The 20,281-nt window shown below is 37.2% G+C and overlaps 4 protein-coding genes across 4 annotated transcripts; 1 reads left to right on the forward strand and 3 right to left on the reverse strand.

The window, feature by feature from the left end:
* The first annotated feature begins 2,736 nt into the window (after window positions 1–2,736).
* On the forward strand, window positions 2,737–6,025 carry LOC133728015 (probable beta-D-xylosidase 5). Its single transcript, XM_062155435.1, has 7 exons — window positions 2,737–3,035; window positions 3,413–3,718; window positions 3,808–3,977; window positions 4,077–4,177; window positions 4,393–4,734; window positions 4,840–5,250; window positions 5,358–6,025. Exons 1-7 carry the CDS (start codon window positions 2,814–2,816, stop codon window positions 5,963–5,965), a joined length of 2,160 nt encoding a protein of 719 aa, XP_062011419.1. The 5' UTR covers window positions 2,737–2,813; the 3' UTR covers window positions 5,966–6,025.
* A 1,106-nt stretch (window positions 6,026–7,131) lies between these two features.
* On the reverse strand, window positions 7,132–10,450 carry LOC133729300 (transcription factor bHLH144). Its single transcript, XM_062156798.1, has 4 exons — window positions 10,292–10,450; window positions 9,676–9,801; window positions 9,105–9,278; window positions 7,132–8,419 (listed from the first exon to the last, which is right to left on the reverse strand). The coding sequence occupies exon 4, from the start codon at window positions 8,120–8,122 to the stop codon at window positions 7,382–7,384; it is 741 nt and encodes a 246-aa protein (XP_062012782.1). The 5' UTR covers window positions 8,123–8,419; window positions 9,105–9,278; window positions 9,676–9,801; window positions 10,292–10,450; the 3' UTR covers window positions 7,132–7,381.
* A 3,687-nt stretch (window positions 10,451–14,137) lies between these two features.
* Window positions 14,138–16,536, reverse strand: LOC133729301 (glucan endo-1,3-beta-glucosidase 1-like). The gene is made up of 4 exons (XM_062156799.1): window positions 16,194–16,536; window positions 15,809–15,846; window positions 15,062–15,296; window positions 14,138–14,967 (listed from the first exon to the last, which is right to left on the reverse strand). The coding sequence occupies exons 1-4, from the start codon at window positions 16,282–16,284 to the stop codon at window positions 14,690–14,692; spliced, it is 642 nt and encodes a 213-aa protein (XP_062012783.1). The 5' UTR covers window positions 16,285–16,536; the 3' UTR covers window positions 14,138–14,689.
* Window positions 16,537–17,621: 1,085 nt separating this feature from the next.
* On the reverse strand, window positions 17,622–20,139 carry LOC133729308 (uncharacterized). The gene is made up of 6 exons (XM_062156810.1): window positions 19,835–20,139; window positions 19,395–19,432; window positions 19,071–19,287; window positions 18,928–18,986; window positions 18,231–18,465; window positions 17,622–18,132 (listed from the first exon to the last, which is right to left on the reverse strand). The coding sequence occupies exons 1-6, from the start codon at window positions 19,944–19,946 to the stop codon at window positions 17,894–17,896; spliced, it is 900 nt and encodes a 299-aa protein (XP_062012794.1). The 5' UTR covers window positions 19,947–20,139; the 3' UTR covers window positions 17,622–17,893.
* Between the last annotated feature and the right edge of the window lie 142 nt (window positions 20,140–20,281).

Genomic DNA, 20,281 nt, shown 5'->3' on the forward strand with positions numbered 1-20,281 from the left:
AGATTACAATTTGAGGAGTGCAAACCTTCTTTTTTTATTTTTGCGCTCAATTTTTTTGCTGCCGCCAAATTTGACTTTATTGGTGATGAAAATAGTTCGTCACTATTTTTGAATCATTTTTAAATTTTGGTGCCAAAATTATTTTTACCCACCAAATGCAATACTATTTGTGCCAAATTAATTTCGTGTCTAATTATAAAATATTAATTTTTAATCTTTCTCCAATATATAGTATATATGAAAATTAATTTTAAATTAATAAATGTATGTTATCAACACTTTACAACAACAAGTAATAGGTACATAAGTAGCATAAATATATGTTAACATGCTTATTAGCAGTACTTTACAAATATAATAACTTGAAAAGTTGCATATCAGGTGCTGGATGCATTTGAAATTTCAAGGCATCATATTTACATCCAAATTGTATCCTGCCAAAAGCTATAAGGACATCATTTATCTCTGCTTGTTCATTGATTCAAACACCACCATTGCTGCCCCGATGCTAATGCATATGACCCCAATTCTCAACATAGGTCACATTTTAACCCTTCTACATTTGCCAATAACAAATCAATTCAAAGCCCAAATAATGGTAATGAGAAAAGTATAGTATGTAGATACTCTATAAGAACTGCACAAAAATAGTATATCATTTGTAGTATTTTGTACTGAAGCTCCTCATCCTATTTCTAAATTGTTTTTATATGTCAGCAAGACAGAACAAACTAAGGGATAAGTTTTCAAAGCAAACGAAACAAATCAATTAGACAAACATATTTGATAATAGAGTTCCAAATAACCAACTAAAACAATCATCCCAAAGCATACCTCATCACTAAAAAATTAAAAAGACTTAAAAGAACAAACCTGATGAAAATAATGTTAAATTTTCAATATCCTGTGACTTCTGCAAGCAGGAACTAGGACCTTTGGAACTACATGATGAACAAAATTTTTGGAATGAACTGTATCTAATATGGAGATTAATGCAAGGTGGCAAGATTCATCAGACGAACTGCAATAAATGATCATAGTTTTAACTGAAATAGGAAGGAAACAAGAGATGTCCAGAAAGTCCAGCTAAAATGCATATATACACTTTAAACCTGAAATACTTATCAATTCATATAATCCAAGTGTGCCATGAACATTGTACATAAAGTAATTGCTAATATCAATTCTCTGAAACTGAAATCACAATTGAATAAACAAAAAAAAAACAAAAAGAGTAACAGCAAACGTGGCCCAAATTACAAACACTTTGAGGGTTTGGTAAACTCTTACAGTTTTGATCTGATTGCTCTTAACCCAATTTACAAACACATTAGAACCGTCTTTCTCAATTGAACCAAGAAACCCATCAATGCAATCTTTACACAGGATTGTCACATTAGGTTCACTCTCCAACCATTGCATATCAATTAAGGGGGTAGATTCAAATCCAAGCATTTTAGTCAAAATGAAACAAGTTGGCACTCTATTTGCATAATTAAAAAAAATGAAACAAGGCAAAATATATATATACCTGGCCATCTGCAATTATCAACAGAAACTTACCAAAACTATTGAATTTGCCCAAAATCCTTTTTCTAATTTCAGAAAAAGCCATACACATACTTTAGCAGAAAAGGCCCAACATTTTAAGACTAATGAGAAGATTCAGAGAAATAAATTGTCCCAAAGAGGAAGGAGGAATCTAGGATTTCGTCAAGGAGCAATCTATCTTATGAAATAAAGCCCATAAATTCTATAAGGATTTGAAATTGAATGTCGCGACGAGTGTGAAATTGAGAGAGACGGACGGATTGCCAGCAATGGAGAAATCATCTCCGGAGATAAAGCCCATACCACGGTGGAGATTTGGCGGTGAGTGGGAGACTGAGAGAGAGAGAGAGATAGCGGCGAAACTGCATTAATGAGGTTTCGAGAAACTGGAACGATGATGGAGATTGTGAGTTGAAAGTAATGGAGATGGAGAGTAAAATGTTTATGAGTACTGTGCGCAACATTTTATGCAAAAAGCTTTTGGATCTTTTTGTTTTCCCTAAAAAAAAACAGATTAGTGCCAAAAAAATTTCGACACTAACTATGGGCCCTCCATCACAATAAATATGGGGAACCAAAAGTATGGGTGATTCCTATAATAGGTCACAATTTTAAGGTTTGTCACCTATAATTTTGTGACTAAATTCTAGTAGTGGCATAGTTATCTGCTGCCTCATTCTCTCCTTGATTGTAGTGATTGATTCTCCCTAATTGTAGAGATAGCTTTTTTGTAGTATAGGAACTCTCTCTTGTTGTAATCTGTATAGATCTTTGTTACGTGATTGAATACAATGATCATTCAGCCAAATATCATCTTTTCATTTAACTCGTGATATAGCTTACCTTACTGAATTGAAACAATGTTAGAGATATGGAAAACTTATCCAATTATCTAAATGAATCCGTTTGAAAGATTTTATCTGATATTTAGAAAACAAACATATCTCACTCAACTCAACTACTATATATAGGTATATAGGTAGCTTGGTATTTTCATCGTCACCTAGCTTGACAGAGGAGTAATCATGGCTACCATTGTCAGTTTGCTCGTTTATTTTTCCATTGCCTCTTCTTTCTTCGTTTCTTCTAATGCTGGAAGAAAACTTCTCGACTCTACAAGTGTTTCCACCAATGGAGCCACTAACTTTACCATTGTGTGTGATCCTTCAAGGTACTCCAACCTTGGCCTGAACATATCTGACTTTGCCTTCTGCGAATCAGCCTTGCCGTACGATGCTAGGGTAAAAGACTTGGTGGATAGGATGACCTTGGCAGAGAAAGTGCAGCAGCTCGGAAACAAAGCAGCTGGGGTGCCTAGACTAGGCTTGCCCAAGTACGAGTGGTGGTCTGAGGCACTCCACGGTGTATCCAACGTCGGTCCGGGTACCTACTTTGATGAGCTTGTTCCCGGTGCAACAAGCTTCCCCCCTGTCATTCTCACCGCCGCGGCATTCAACGAGTCCTTGTGGAAGGAGATTGGTCAGGTATATTTGAAATACACCCATCATGCCTACGTTAATTACTCATCTTCTTTGTTTCTGGTTGGAGAAGATATATTTACATATAAAATTTTCGTACACAAATATATATGTATATATAACATGCTACTGTATATCATCAGTAGCGTAGATATATGGAAACGAACTTTAGCAAAAAACTAGGGCAAGCAAATGCATGCTTTGCATATTTTAACAGTGATTCACAACTGATGGAATCCTATATTAGATGTTTACTCGATCATTTATAGTCTCCGAAATTATGTTTCCTTGAAATTCATTAAGTTTAATCAATCTTTAAGTTGCTTAGATTTTGTTAATTTATGATGTGATTTACGTTAGCTGAATTATTTATTTTATTTCAGGTTGTTTCAACAGAAGCAAGAGCCATGTACAACCTAGGAAGGGCTGGATTGACATATTGGAGTCCCAATATCAATGTAGTAAGGGATCCAAGGTGGGGAAGAGCCACAGAGACGCCCGGTGAAGACCCTTATGTTGTTGGAGCTTATGCTATAAACTATGTCCGAGGCTTGCAAGATGTTGAGGGTACAGAGAATTTTGCGGACTTGAACTCTAGGCCTCTTAAGGTCTCCTCTTGCTGCAAGCACTATGCTGCCTATGATGTTGATAACTGGCTTGGTGTGGATCGTTACCATTTTGATGCCCAGGTGACTGTATTTGAACACATTTGCTACATTTCTATATGTTACATATTGATCAAGTTTCTAAAATTTGTTCTTTACTTTTTGATCAAAAGGTTACGGAGCAAGATATGTCAGAGACTTTCCTTAAACCATTTGAGATGTGTGTTAAAGATGGTGATGTTAGTAGTGTAATGTGCTCCTACAACAGGATTAATGGAATACCAGCTTGTGCTGATACAAAGCTCTTGAAAGATACCATTAGAGGAGAATGGAACCTTCATGGGTATGATTTGTAGTAGTTAATTTATAATTTTAAACCTAATTCAATTTTCTCTGCAACCTATAATGCAATTAACCATCTTAATTTTTATTTGTTTTGTAGATACATTGTCTCAGATTGTGACTCTCTAGAAGTAATGGTGAATGGCCATAAATGGCTTGGTGACACTGGAGTGGAAGCTTCTGCACAAGCATTAAAAGCAGGTTAATCTTTGCCATAACTCATCCAACTTCTAGCTTTTGGTAGCATCAGATATATTTTATCCTATTATCCTATATATAGTCATGTTTATGGTCTTTGCAATTTCCTATCAAGAGTTAAATATTCGGATTCTTTGTGGATGAGCTAATCTCTAGCTTTTGGTTTTAATTAACATATCCGAGTTCAATTAACTAATATCTATATTACATTACTATAGGGATGGATTTGGACTGTGGAGTGTACTACCCTAATTTCACTGAGTCTGCTGTGAAACAAGGGAAGGTAAAGGTCAAAGAAATAGACAATTCTTTGAAGCAGCTTTATGTGGTACTTATGAGGCTAGGCTTTTTTGATGGAAACCCTATTTACAACTCACTTGGCAAGAAAGATGTGTGCTCCCAAGAACACATTGAATTGGCAAGAGAAGCAGCCAAAGAAGGAATTGTTTTACTAAAAAATGCCAATGAAACTCTGCCTATCAACTCTTACAAGATCAAGAAATTGGCCGTGGTCGGGCCTCATGCCAATGCTACTACAGCTATGATTGGAAATTATGCAGGTATATTGAAGATTATAATGTTTTCTAAATGTTTTACAATAAAATTATTTTGACACCAAAATTGTAGGTTCACTCTAATGAACTATACACTTTTACCGTGTGCAGGTATTCCTTGCAAGTTCATCTCACCTCTTGATGCTTTTTCGAAATATGGAGAAGTGAAGTATGAAGTGGGATGTGATGTTAAGTGTCCAAATGAGAGCCTGATATTCCCAGCCATGCAAGCTGCAAAGGAAGCTGATGTGACAATAATTTTTGCTGGATTAGACTTATCAGTTGAGGCTGAGAGCTTGGACAGGACTGATCTTCTTCTCCCGGGGTATCAAACCCAATTCATCAACCAAGTTGCTCAAGTGTCAAAAGGTCCGGTAATTCTTGTGATCATGTCTGCAGGGGGTGTTGATATCAACTTTGCCAAGAACAATGATAACATCAAAGCCATTTTGTGGGCTGGATACCCTGGTGAGCAAGGTGGCCGTGCCATTGCAGATGTTGTTTTTGGACATTACAATCCTGGTAAGTATCAATAATGCTTGAGGATTCACCTTTGATGTGACAAACTCATAATTAATAGCACTGGTTTGTTCATAATTAATAACACTTGTTTGTTCACTATGTTGCAGGTGGAAGATTACCTCTTACATGGTACCCAGCTGATTATGTGGATATGCTACCCTTAACCTCCATGACATTGAGGCCAATTGATAGCTTAGGATATCCTGGTCGTACATACAAGTTCTACAATGGATCCACAGTTTACCCATTTGGATATGGTCTTAGCTACACCAAATTCAACTACACTATACTATCTGCAAAGAGATCTGTAGACATAAAGTTGGAGAAGACCCAACACTGCCGTGACTTGGAGTACAAAGAAGGGGTAAACAAACCAGCTTGCCCTTCAGTCCTTATTGATGACTTGGACTGCCAATATGATTTCGAGTTTGAGGTTGAAGTACAAAATGTGGGCAGAAGGGATGGAGATGAAGTCATTATAGTTTACTCTAAACCCCCAAGTGGCATTGCCTCTACACATGCTAAGCAGGTTATTGGGTTTCAGAGGGTGTTTGTTGAAGCTGGCAAGACTGAGAAAGTCAAATTTGTCTTCAATGTTTACAAGAGCTTGGGAATTGTTGATTATACAGCTTATAATCTTTTACCATCAGGCAGCCACACCATTTCGCTTGGAGACGATCTGGTTACATTCCCTCTCCAAGTTAACCTTGTGTAGAGATTGGTTTGGTAGCTTGAAATTGGTAATTTAGTGGTTTGGTTTTGTGTAGGAAAATTTAGTTCGCAGGCCTTATTTTTCTCTTTTATTTTTAATTGTACTCAATTTAGGCCAACTTATTAATAAATTAGTTATTTTTATCGCTTTGTTCCTAATCACTCAATCGGTGCAATCACCTCTGTATATCAGATACTCCTAGCTGTTGAGTTATTAGCTAAAAGGGTTTCTTATTGATCTGATAATGCCCATGTCCTTTTGGGATTGGTGGGTTCGAGGGTTCGCATACATGAATTTAGTATTTAGTGTTTCAAAGTTTTAATACCATAGACAATCAAATAAAAGTGGCCTAATTAAACACCAGATAAAGATCATTCTGCGTCTTCTTGCCCTCACTCTGCATTCTGTTTGAGTCACAGATACTACATTAGCTCCAACTGTAATGGGCCATATATTTTCAACAACATTTCAGCAAATAATTTTCGTTTTTCTTAAAGTTACTTCAAATCTTAATAGGAAATAAAGTACATAGATGGATGGGAAAAAGCCAAGAACAAAATTACCAGAAAACATGAGAACTGTTGGGATGATGGTATTAAAGAGTAAAGACATCCCCAACTTGACCAAATTGATTTCAGAGTGGGGACTAAAGGCACCACACATTAGCAAGCAAGAAATGGCAGTAGTGGAAAAACTCGAGAAAAGTCTTCAATGGTGCTCCACTAACACAAGCGCCTATAGTCTTCAGTGGGGTTTCAAAATACGGATGAATAGGAGGACACAAAAGCACCATACATCCATGTCCCTACAATTCCAGCACCTAAAAGATAATGTAAAGCATACATGGATGGATTTAAAGTATAAGAAACCAAGATAGTGACACAGATTTGAGCAAGTCATGCTCACATAAAGCAACCAGTAACCATCTTGGCCTTTGAAAAAGGAGCTTAGATAAATCCAGCACGAAATACAAATGGATGATATATTACACTAGTGTGCCACACACATGAATGCTTATTGGTTATGCCGGGCAATACAACAATGCACCATGCATGTATGTCCACGATATTCATGTCTCTGGAATTCAAACATATGAATAGAAGATACATAAGTGAGTAATGACAGTGAACCTGTTCCCACAATAACTCGGATATCTATAAGAAAGGATGGAACATCAAATATACTAACTTAATGAAATTTGATTAACCAGTCAAGGCTGGAGAAAAGGATGCATAGTTTTACATAGCAGTTGGTAGCTGCAACATGCCATTGAAAATTACGTGAAAACAAGAAAATGAGTATTCATATTACAAAGCAAAGCAAATATCTTCAATCTGACCATCAATGAGGAGATTAAGTTTCCAGTAGAAGCTCCAGAAAGCACAGAAACCTAATATTACCACCATTGCAGGTTCCATCTTAGTTATTCAAATTCCCAACTCCAAGCTTCTGCATCTCGACTTTGAGAGACTTCAAGTACTGAACAGCTTCATCTATAACAGCAACCGTGTTCATTTCATTCCCACCAGGTACAATCCCTCTTAGTGCTCTCACCATCTTCTTCATTTTCTTTCGTTTTCTTTCACTGTTGCAGCTGCTGCTGCTGCTGCTACCAATGCCAGAAGTTTTTTCAAGTGAAAAATTCTGCCCGTCATTCCTGGTTTTCAAACCATAACTGGAGCAAGAATCAGAGTATGAACTCCCATAGTTTCCATGAGTTCGTGCTGTACTGACCTCTTCCTCATCATATTCTTCTTGCTCCTCTTCATCTTCCAAGCTCAACAACGCATCAATATCATCTGAATCCTCCTTCAGAGATGAAGATGTTTCTCTATTCTCATTATTTCCCTCAATCAATCCCAAATTGTCTTGCATGTAAGCTGCACAGATGTCAAAGGCAGGACCAGAAATTTTGTGGGCAATTGCAGGATTGAACATAATCTGACTGCGATGATCAGTCTGGTCGAAGATTATGAAATTCTTCGGGCAAATGTCAGAGGTTTGAAATTCAACACCATGGAAGGGTTTGTAGTGCATTGCATCATGAGGTAAAACTGTACCAAAAGGAGATGCCACAGGCATATGCATGTAGTTATTACCCACTTGATTTGCAAAGGGCCGTGCTGCCTTGTTTGGGTCAAATGCTTGGTCACTCTGCATCAGAAATCCTAAGTAATTAAAGCTGAACAGGTGGAGTTTCAACTTGATTAGAAGATACTACGACTTCGACTAGATAAAGATTCGTTAAGTAATACTAAGGACTGTTTTGCAAATCAACTTATTGCCATTCTGCTACTGGAAAGCCGCCTAATTCCCAATTAACAGCAACCACAATCAATACCACTGCCTTCTTATGTATAAATACAGCTGGAGAGCAGTCTATCCAAATCCCAGAGTCACAAGGTCCGCAATATTAGACTACGTAACAGGTTTAAGCAACTGACGAAAATATTCAGCCTGTACGAGCAAATAGAAGAACATCAACACAATAATATATCTTCAAATGGGTACAAGCAGTCATGCTAAAGCACATTGCCAAGAATACCACAAAAAGCAGAAATGAGAATATTCAACACATACATATGCATTTGCGTAAATACAAAAATAATGCATACTGTGCGGTTAAAAAAAAAAAAAAGAAGCTCGATTCCACAGCTTTCAAAGTAACCTGTCTTAAATTATAAGATGCCATCTGATAAAAAGGACAATAAAAAATGTCAATATTTCCACTTAATGCAGGGTTTTGAAAATCATTTCAATTGAAAGTATATCATCACTTAAGTCCAGGCAAATACAGCCAAGAAGCCATTGAAGTCTAATTATTGAGGAAGGAACAGAGTTGAACATCCCACCCTACATATGCTAGTCCTGATATACATAAACAGCCAAAAGCAAACCATGTACTATGCCAATGACCATGAGTTTTTTTCGGAAATAGTTGCATCTTTCTTGTCGATCATCTTATTCTATGCTTTATAGTGAAGAAATGAAATACACTAAACATATCAGAGAATTCCATGCCAGTTATCTTATTCCATCCTTCTTGGTGAACATATGAAATCCACTAGACATGTCAAAGAATTCAGTGCTCGTAGAAGATTAACAACAGAATGTCAGAAGGAAAATGAAATATTGGTAGTACCTGGCAAACTTGCATCAGTTGGTAGTAGGCAATGATCCCAACATACATCATAAATTTCCCAACGTCCTGAATAGCTCTGTATCTCCTTATGGTTACCCCAACATACATTCTCACAACTCTAGCTAGCCGTAAAAATCACCAAATAAGATTTCTTCAACAACCAAAGAGTTTCTCCTGCAGAAGTATACCCTCAAAACAGCATTTGTCAGTATGAAAATCGAAAGAGAAACAAGAAACAAAGTAAACATCACAAAATGCACCACGTAATTTAAAAAAATGTGGGGGAAAAAAAGAACTTAACAGATTATTTATCTAAAAGGAACCACTTCACTTGCCGGAAGTTTTTGTTCGATCCGTAACAAAAGAAACTTTTCAGAAACACCAAAAGAAAAAAAAGTTACAGTGCTGTTAAAAATCTTGCAGAGCACATAAAGGAAAAAAGGAGATGCTGGAGATAAATGGGTGGTCCAGTTTCAATATTTCCATCAATTTCTACAACTTATAAGCTGAATTGACGTAAGCATAGCCAACTCATTAAACATACTATAATACAGAGAGGGTATAGTCTCACCGAGTGAATACAATTACAGTATGACGCGGAAGAACACCACCAAACGAACACAGTTCCTGTTCCACGGCATTTTGATTTTACTTCTTTGATTCCAAAGCAATAGGTACTAGCCTTCAAACTCCCCCACTAACAACAAAAGAGAAGAAGGACAAAAACAAAGTTAATCAAACCTTATCAGACATTTACATCTCAAGTCAGGTAGCAGAATATATAACACCAAAAAAGACACCAGCTTGGATAATGAAACAAGTACAAAGAAAACCACAAAAACAATGACATTTCATTTTGATGATGTGGGTCTGGCAAAGCAAAGCCCTTTAGTAAACTGATGAACTGAGATTAATCTAAATCCATTCATTTCTACATGTTTATCAGCAACCAAACTTATCTTAATCCAGATTGAGCTCACAAAAAAGCTAATTTCCAAGGAATCTAAGCACCATAGTTCCAATAGAAAACCCAACTTCATGAGACCAAACCAAGCACTAAAAGTTTCAAAAATCAAATAGAATCAACATGAACCAGCTCAAAGATCAGAGCTTCAAGCCATTCAAAAACAAACCCAACTCAAATAAACAAGAATTAAACAAAAAAGACTGAAACTTTAGATCAAAACCTATGTTTTCTGAGAGGATCGGACTTGGGTTGTCGGATTTGTGAGCTGAAATTCAGTGGATTGGAGCAGATGAGGGAAGATCTAAAGCTCTGGGTTTGGAAGTTTTGGGTTTGGGTTGGTATTTAATTTTGGTTTTTGGGTTTTATTGGGATGTGTGTTGGGACTGAGACAGAGAGGAGTCAAACACGGAGAGCGGGAGCCGTCGGATTGGGGGCCTTGGAAATGCTTTCCGTCTATTGCGGGGGCAATGATGGCCGTTGGATGGGGCACGCGTGCAGGGACCATGTGGGGCCCCTTCACGAGGTTTGACGAATGCGTATCGTGGAAATGACTCCACTGTTCTCTACTTCTCTTTGCTCGTGTGAAAGCCCCCCCACTTTATTTATTAAGCCCTTAATCACTTCAATTATGCCGTCCATAATGACGTTTTTGCACTTTATCGTGGCTTTGTTTAGCTTAATCGGATTTTTTTATTTTTTCTTCAGACCTCGTTTGGTTCACGAAAATGAAAGTATTTCCTTTATCTTTCTCATGGAAAAGAAAATGAAATTTCCCAAGCACTTTCCACTCCCATATTTGGTAACATGAGGAAAGTTATCAGGAAAATAATTAAAAAGTTTGTAATTAATGCAATAAGATAATGTATTGTGAGTAATAAATGCAAAGAAAAAAATGAGGGAAAGTGATTTATTTGGGGTGTGGAAGGAACCAATTCCCCCTTCATTTTCCCTTTATTAGGAAAGTATTTCATTTCTTTTTGTATCCCAAACGCAATAAAGGAACAAATTTTCTTTCCTGATACTTACTTTCCGCGAATCAAATGTGGCTTTAATTCTATAGTAATGAAGAAGAGAAGAAGGAGAGAGACACCGGAAGAGGCTGAAATCACCTTTCCCCGGGCAGTTATCAATGCCTTAACGACTATCAATTTAGCTGAAATTTTGCAGAGATGATCTATACATTAGTACCTCAAAACTGAACGGTCGAGATGTGGATATGCGACTGAAAAGTGACCCTAAACTCCAACCTCGAACTTTAATTTCAGAGGGATGCCTCGCTCTGGATAGGATCTGTATATATATATATATATATAACTTTGCTCAGGTGCGGATATCCGCACCTAAGAAAAAAGGTACGGATTTGAGGTTTTAACCCACTTTTCGATCACATTTTCACATCTTAACCGTTCAGTTTTTAGGTCCTAATGTATAGATCACCTCTGCAAAATTTCAGCCAAATCGGTGATCGTTAAGGCATCCAAAAATGCAATTTACAACAATATAAACGAACGGTTCCGGTTCGGCAGATTCGGTTCGTTCGTGTAAATTGCAGTTTTGGATGCCTTAACGATCACCGATTTGGCTGAAATTTTGTAGAGGTGATCTATACATTGGGACCTAAAAACTGAACGGTTAAGATGTGAAAATATGATCGAAAAGTGGGTCAAAACCTCAAATCCGCACCGAAGAAAAATCTGCGGACGTCCGCAGCTGAGAAGCGCTGTATATATATATATATATATATATATATATATATATATATATACAGTCCGGCTACACTAAGGATGTCCTTAGTTTTTCTTAGGTACGAATTTCCAGTTTTCACCCACTTTCCGATCAAATTTTCACATCTTAACCGTTCAGTTTTTAGGTCCTAATGTATAGATCACCTCTGCAAAATTTCAGCCAAATTGGTGATCATTAAGGCATCCAAAACTGCAAATTACAACAATGTAAACGAACGGTTCCGGTTCGACAGATTCGGTTCGTTCGTGTAAATTGCAGTTTTGGACGCCTTAACGATCACCAAATTGGCTGAAATTTTGCAGAGGTGATCCATACATTAGGACCTAAAAACTGAACGGTTAAGATGTGAAAATGTGATCGGAAAGTGGGTGAAAACAGTAAATCCGTTCCATAAGAAAAACTAAGGACATCCTTACCTGAGAAAAATCCTATATATATATATATATATTCTTATTTTTTATCAGATATTTACTTATAGTAATTGAAATCATTTTTATGATAAAAAATATTTTTCTGGTTGTATTTTTTTTTAAGATAATCAAAAATATTTTTAGCTGATTTCGAAATGGAATAAAGTTGAATTCAAAATGGAATAAAGAAGGTTGAGGTGATATGTATTTATAGTGTAAACAAATTATTAAAAATAAATAAATAAAAAAACCAACGGCTATAAAAAAATATTAAAAAAAACAAAACCAACGACTATATTAAAAAAAAATAAAAAATAACCCAACGGCCGATGATGTCAGTAACTAGCCGTTGCTAACGTCATGCATAGGTCACAGTCAGCTACCAAACGTGGGCCACTTCTTTTCTGATCCCTTTTGTTTAAAGGGCTAAAAAGCTAAGTTTGGGGCAATATTTAACCCTTTGGGTTGCCCTTTAGCCCTAACTTTTGGCCCTATAGCCCTTAGTTTGGTGGGTTGGAGATCACTTGGTCTAAAAAATAGCCCTTTAGCCTTTTAGTTTGGTGGGTTGGAGAAGGCCTAAAGACTAAGAGCATCTCCAACAGTAGAAATTGTTTTTTAGTTAAATTTAGCTAAAGTTATGAAATTTAGCTATTGATTTAGCAATGTTGCTCCAGCAATGGTAGCTATTTGTAAATAATAACTATATTTTACCAAATCGTAAACTGACATGTGGACAAAAAAAGAGAGATAAATATAACTTTTGCTTTAGCTATGTAGGATACTCTAGCTAAATATAGCTAACCATTTTAGTTATAGTTAAATTTAACTTACCTATAGCTAGTCTGTTGGAGCTGAATTTTGCATTAAAAATAGTTATATATAGCTAAAAATTAAATTTAGCTACTCTGTTGGAGATGCCCTAACCAAAGGGCTATTTTTGCCCCTCAAATTTGGTCCTTTAGCCCTCCCCCTCATGGGTTGGACACAATTTGGGTTATTTTTTTGCCCTTTAGCCCTTTCCCCCTGGGTTGGATAAGGCCTTGCAACGGTCGAAACAATTGTTCCCGTTTGTTTAGTAACATCTACAATTACAATAGATCGAATTACTAAAAACACAAATTAGATATCCAATTTAATTCCAAGCAACTCAGTCCATATAATTTACAAAACTAATTGTGTAAGGTTTCATATCAATGATTCTTATTCTCCGTGATCTTCTATTATTTAAATTATGTGAAATTCTAAATTAATAATTAGTTATTTGAGATAATCATAACCATTTAGAATTACAACACCACATTTGTTCCCCATTCCACCAATTCCAATTGTGTCTCAGTTTTTATTCTCACATTTGAGAAGGAAGTTTAAAAGTTTTAAGTTTGTGGTTGCGAAATGCAGCACACGCCATTGAAATTAGCAAACCAAGAGAATTTAAACAGGTAGATCAGACATGTATGGTAGGAACACTGATTCCAACTCTGTCTGGGATAATGTTATGTCTTTTTGTATGATCTAGTCATATATAGTCCGTCTCACACACAACATTCATGTGAAACCCCAGCACATAATGTAAATCTTCAAGGAAGCCAACTCAAAATATATGAACTACTTTCTCACACAAACTAGGCTTACTCTCTCATCTCTATTCATGTTTGGACAAGCCACCCGATACTGCATTTGTTATGGTTGTATTTGCAGCTACCATAACCAGCTAAGTTGCAAAAACTAATGCAGTCAGAGTACTATTAATTGCAAAGTTGTAGTTCAGAATGTACAAATGATTAAATGGTGTACTTGAATCTGTCGAGGAAATGAAACACTTCCGCCAAAATTACAGTTACAATGGTGCCTCTCCTTGGCCTGCCATTAAGCATCCGTGGAATATCCATGGTGGAAATGAGGAGGGGAAAATATTAGCTTCCCCTGGCATGAACAACCAGGATGCAACCTAGAACAAAGTAAAACTAAGACAACAATCTTTCATAATACAAACGGCATGAAATGGCAAAAGTCATTCTTAAGCTTTAGAAAGTAAATGAAACATCGTATAAAAGTTGAACCATCATAGTATCATACACTCTGTGTTGCCTGCTTGCGCAAGAGAACATCTCAAAATGCTTCTTCTATTTGACAAAATCTCTAATAACCTCAAACTAGTTAACCAAACTACTAGGATTTCCAACTACTCCAGACTTTTTTTTTTTTTTTTTTTTCTATTTTGGCCAGTGAAAGATTTCATAGGAAAACTGCTTGCGGTACAGAACTCACTGGAAAGGAAAAAGACCAGAGTAAACCATCCTAAAGAAAAACAAAAAACCATCATGCGGTGCAGGCAGTCCCTCAATCTTCAGAATGCGCATCAAAGAAAGTGGAGGTTGGTTCACCAGGACTCCGAAATTGTTGAATAAAGCCTTCAACTACCAGACTATTAGTTTTTGATACTATGAGAACATGATATGTCCCTAAACAGGAAGCGGGGGAGCTGATGGCTCCGGCCGCGAATACAATGGCTCTGGCAATGTGTGCACAGGAACTCCCACCACTGGTGCGCGGGTCTGATGAAGCCAGAGCATAACATATACAGCCACTGCCACCAGTCCACAACCAGTGATCGACCACACCACCATAAGTCCAATTGATGTTGCAGAAAAGGCCTTACTTTCCCCCTTCTTTATTTTGATACTTGCAGGGACAGCATCCCTCACGAGGACAACCCTTTCATAGACACAAGTTCCAGAACCTATAAAGAAAGCACATAACACTCAAATTGTAGATATGATTTCATTTGCGTATGGAAACTCTATAACTAAATGCCAAAAAACAAACATACTTACTTGGATCTTCAATCACAACCATGCCGGTCGACTGAAAATAACAGCTCAAATCTGTTCTGCCAAAAGATTGGTAGTAAAGATTCATGGCAACAGATGCGTGGTTCATTAGAGTGTCTGGTAATTGGCATTCACCACCGGGTTCAATTACACTACAGTTGACTTTACTACAAGCAAAGTCAATGTTCAATTGTAGCAAACTATCAGCGGCAGTTGGCTTTGCCATACACCAGGTGTTCTGCAATTATCAATAGCACAATATGCATAGTTTATACAAGAAGACGAGGGAATTACAGAAAATTGGACTAGATATCCAAACTATGCTTGGGAAGCTACATCTACAGACTCCAGCAACTAGTAGCAAACAAACAACCAGAAGTCTGAGATTATTCCTGCATGCCAATTTCAAATAATTACACCAAACGAACGGCCATTCTGAATAAAGATAGGCCATAAGGATGTCAAGAAATCTTAACGACTTCAACAATTATATGAACTGCACATACTTAAAGCCTTCTAAAGTGGAGTAGACAAAAGGAGGTAGCATAGTGCAGTGTAAAAGACATCTAGTGCAATACAAAACTACACATTCTTACACCACCTAATGATACCAATAAAACGCCCTTCTGCAAAGAGATAATGCAACCAGACAAAGTATAAAAAAAAAAAAAAAAAAAAAAGTATCTAATTGTATATATCACATGATTTTAATTCATAAACGCCTATAGTAATGGGGTCTTGGGGGCATACCTCAGCAATGTCTGCCATGAAAGCGGCATGGCCATGTCCTGCAATTTAAATTCATATCAGTGAAGGAAACTGAAATGCAACCATTTCGGTATCAAAACCAGAACTAGGAATTTTCAGTGAGAAAAAACAGAGTATAGAATATAATCAAACACAAAGTGACAAGACAATAACCATTTTCACTTTTTCAGTGAGAAATAACAGAGGATAACTAAGATTATCCATTCACCATTGATTAAAAAAAAGCCCCAAGTTTTGGTTTTGAGTGATTGAAGAGCTTTGATCATGTGCATAGAAGTCAGAACTGGAATTTGGCAGTAAAACCCTAGAAACACAAATCCTAAAGATGGAAACTTTAGACCTTAGACTGAGGATCAGTTGTTGTTACCTGGAAGATCAGCAATGGCGCAGAGCTCGAGGTTCGAGAGAGCGAGGAAGGCCACGATAACAACAGTGCGAAGGACAAGAACACTCGCCATCGTAGGTTGGAGTTGGAGGTCGACGATGAAAAAGACGATGCTTTTGAGTGAAGCTACGGGAGGGGAGAGAGGTAGAGATGTATAAAAAACCGGGAGTGGCGAGAACCGGCGGAGCGGTCATCATGACACGGCGTAAGTCGACCCACAACGTTGCCTGGAAAATTAAGGCTGGGAAACAATTGGGGGTGTTCTAGTACTGCCGGAGCTGTTGAGCTAAAACTTCATAATCTGCATTCTGCAGCATATATTTTTAAACGTTTTGCTTACGAGTGTTTCTATTAGTATCTTCAAAATCTCGGTATCGACGACTAATTTCATTTAAATTTCAGATTAACAACTCAAGTGCCTAGCAGTAGCATGCAATGGTATTTTCATTTTTATTTTCTTTAACAAAGCAATGGTATTTCTATGAGATCTATCTCAAATTTAGACGGAATAACATAGCAGGTTATTGTAAAAGGTAAATCAATAGAGACTAAAATAGCTAAAGTGCAATTCATCGAATTGGAAAGTCATGTCGCAAATTAATAGACATGAATAAAACTAGGAGTCGCATTTTGACAGACATGAAGAACGTTAAGAACATTGACAGAAAAAAGAAAAAAAAAATTAAAAATTAGAAGACAATTATCTTCATAGAATATTGTGCTTCATAGTGTGTATGCTTACTTACATAAGTGAACATGAGACTGTTGAATGATGTTGCTAATCTATATGCCATTTGTTTCTTATATGTCTATAGTCCGCAGAGGAAATATATGTAATATGCTATTCTGGCCTGAGTTAATGAAATTCGATATGAATTTAGTCAAAATAAAAGAACTTAAAAATTTATATTTTGGATTAAAAATGAATTTAAGACATAGCCTATATCCTTGTGGAATCAAACTCTTATCGAGAGGTGAATCTAGTTAAAGAACAATGTGATGATACTCATCTCTAAAGGCAAAGCTATCTAGCCGGAAAATTGGACCCGCACAGCCAGCACAAAAAAGCGGTTGAAAACTTGAAATGCTGAAGAACAACGTCTGTGTTTATTTTTACCCAAAAAAGAAGGGAGGAAATGTTTCCAAATCAAATGAGTAACAGGCCCATTTCATGATTGAACAAGGTCCAGTCCTTAGAATCCCACGCAGAAAGTGGTCTCTCTTTTCTAGTCGATCCAATGGGCCGGATGAAATGTTTTGCTAACTAGAAGACCCAAAGCAAACTGCAAACCAATTTCGGTTCGTTTTAGGCTTGTTGGGCAGTAAATGTAACGGGTGTGCCTGATTCCCTCCCAAACTCCTGGGCTGCCGCAACCAAGAACAATATAAAACTAACGCGACAGTCTTCCATAATACAAACAGCATGCAATGCTATATTATTCCAAACCTTCCAATTGTTATTTCCAATGATACACCTCATATATCACACGACTAAAAAACCAAACAAAGTGGAAACGAATGAAACCAGAGAAAACATTCCTAAACAGAACCAAGACCATTATCATGACTCATGAGGTGTAGGCAGTCCATCAATCTTCCAGACTCTGAAGTTGGTGCATAAGGCTTCCAACTTCCAAAACAATTAGCCTTTCAAACTATGCAAACATAATATGATATGAACCCTAAGGAAGAGTGGCAGCTGTTGGCTCCTGCAATCTGTACATGGGAGTTTCCACCGCTGCTGCTGTTGTGGGTGTCTGACGAAGCTTGAGGATAAGATACACAACCCCTGCCAGCAGCACACAACCAATGATCAAACACAGCACCATCAGTCCAATAAATGTTGCAGAAGCTTTAGATTTCCCCTTCTTTGCTCTGAGACTCGCAGGGACAGCAACGTTATAGACACAACTTCCAGAACCTATAAAGAAAGTACAGAACACGCAGATTATAGAGTTAATTCCATTGGCCTAGCTATCAAATTTCTACAATCATATGCCAAATGACAGATATACTTACTTGGATCTTTAATCACATTCATGCCAGTCGAGTTGAAATAACAACTCGAATCTGTTCTGCCAGAAGATTGGTAGAAGAGATTCATGTCTACAGATGCATGGTTCATCATAGTGTCTTGTAATTGGCATTCACCACCGGGTTCAATGACACTACAGTTGACATGACTACAAGCGAAGTCAATGTTCAATTGTAGCAAATTGTCAGTGGCAGCCGGCTTTGCCACACACCATGTATTCTGAAATTATTAATAACACAGTAAGCATAATTAAATTTGCTATAAAGAGAAAGTATAGAAGATTGGACAAGATATCCACACTACGCTTGACGAGCTACATCTAGACTCCAGCCAAAAACACTCGTAGACTCCAGCCAAAAACAACAAAGGAACATACAACCAGAACTCGGGACTATTTTGAATTCCCATTGTAAAAAGTTACAACAAAGGAACTGTCAGTCTAAAGAAATACAGCCATAACTTAAACATTGGTATGAACTACACATGCTTAAGTGGAGAGGACAGACTCGCGAAAGGAGAGGGTATAGTGTACAAGACATTTACTGCAATGCAAAACTACACATTCTCACACCACCTAATTATACCAATACAAGCGCTGGAATGTAATTAAACACCATTCTGCAAAGAGCTAATGCAACCAGATAAAGTAAAAACAAATATCTGTAACTTTAAAGTTTTTACCAGAGCTGTTGAAGAGGAAACCTTCTCTTCTCTACCTGCAAAATGACAGTTCCCATAGCCTGAAAAATGACAAATCTAAAATCACAACCTGCATAGCTTGCAACTAGTAACTTACAACTCAAAGGAGTTAATATCATACATACTTGGATCAGTAATAGATATGAGTCCAGAGTTACCAAAACACTGGTGTTGCTCCTGATAATAAGCATTCATGGCAAAGGCTGCATGAATAAAGGCGTTCAAGGGGTTGAAGCATGGACCCCCACTGTGAATTGAAGAGCAATCCACATAATTGCAAGCAAAGGTTTCTATCTCTTGCAGATTTTTATAGGTCAACGATGGATTGGGGACACACCAAGTCTAAGATCATAAATGACACAGAGCTTAAGAATAAGTGTACACACATATAAATTGTATATCACAATTTAATTCACATATGAATATGGCAATCAAGTCTTGGGGTCTACCTCTGCAGTGTCTGCCGTGGACAGAGTATGACTATCTCCTGCAAGAATTTAATTTCAAATTCATAACCTATTTCAGAATTAAAACCAGAAACAGAAAATCTGCGAAGAAAACAAACAAATGAAGCATAATAGACAAAGAGTTCATCAAACACAAACACAAACACACATCAAATCCCAATGTTCATCAAAGTCTATATATTACTTTTTATCCAAAAAATATTGTCCATTGACCCCATAAAAATCCAGCACTCCCACGAGTGCTAACAAAGAGTAGTTTTGTATCTTTTTTCTTGATTTATTAAAATATGAGGGTATTGGAAGATTAGAAGCAAAAAAGTTTCTACTACAAATAGCATTACAGCAACACCCCTACAGAAATGAATGAACTTTGCACAATAAAAATGGAAACTTTAGATGTTAGACTAATGATGGATGGTTACCTGGAGAAGCAGCATGAGCATGAAGGAGAGAGAGGAAAAAGGCTGCAAGAGTGCAAAGGGTAATAAACTTGGCCATTGCAGCATAGAATTGGAGGGCGATGATGAACACCATTGAGGGGCTTTATATAGGATTGGAGAGAGGGAGGAGAGAGATAGCATGCCTCCATCGTCACACAGAGACCTCGGAATCCGTTCTGTCTGATTGTTACGAAGGAACTAAGACAGGAGGACTACCCAGATTTGCTTTTCTCTCTTCAATTCAACAACCTACTTAGTTGTTCTCCCCACTCCCATATTATAATCACTATTTGGTTCTCTCCATATGTATAGCTTCCCCACCACACTGGTCCCACCCGCACTCCTGACTCAAATGGGGCTTTTTGATACGACAGACTGTATCAGTTTTGGTTTTGTTCCTTTTAATTAGCTCCATTGAATCCAAATTTG

The sequence above is a fragment of the Rosa rugosa genome, chromosome 2, assembly GCF_958449725.1.
Source record: "Rosa rugosa chromosome 2, drRosRugo1.1, whole genome shotgun sequence".
Classification (NCBI taxonomy): Eukaryota; Viridiplantae; Streptophyta; class Magnoliopsida; order Rosales; family Rosaceae; genus Rosa; species Rosa rugosa.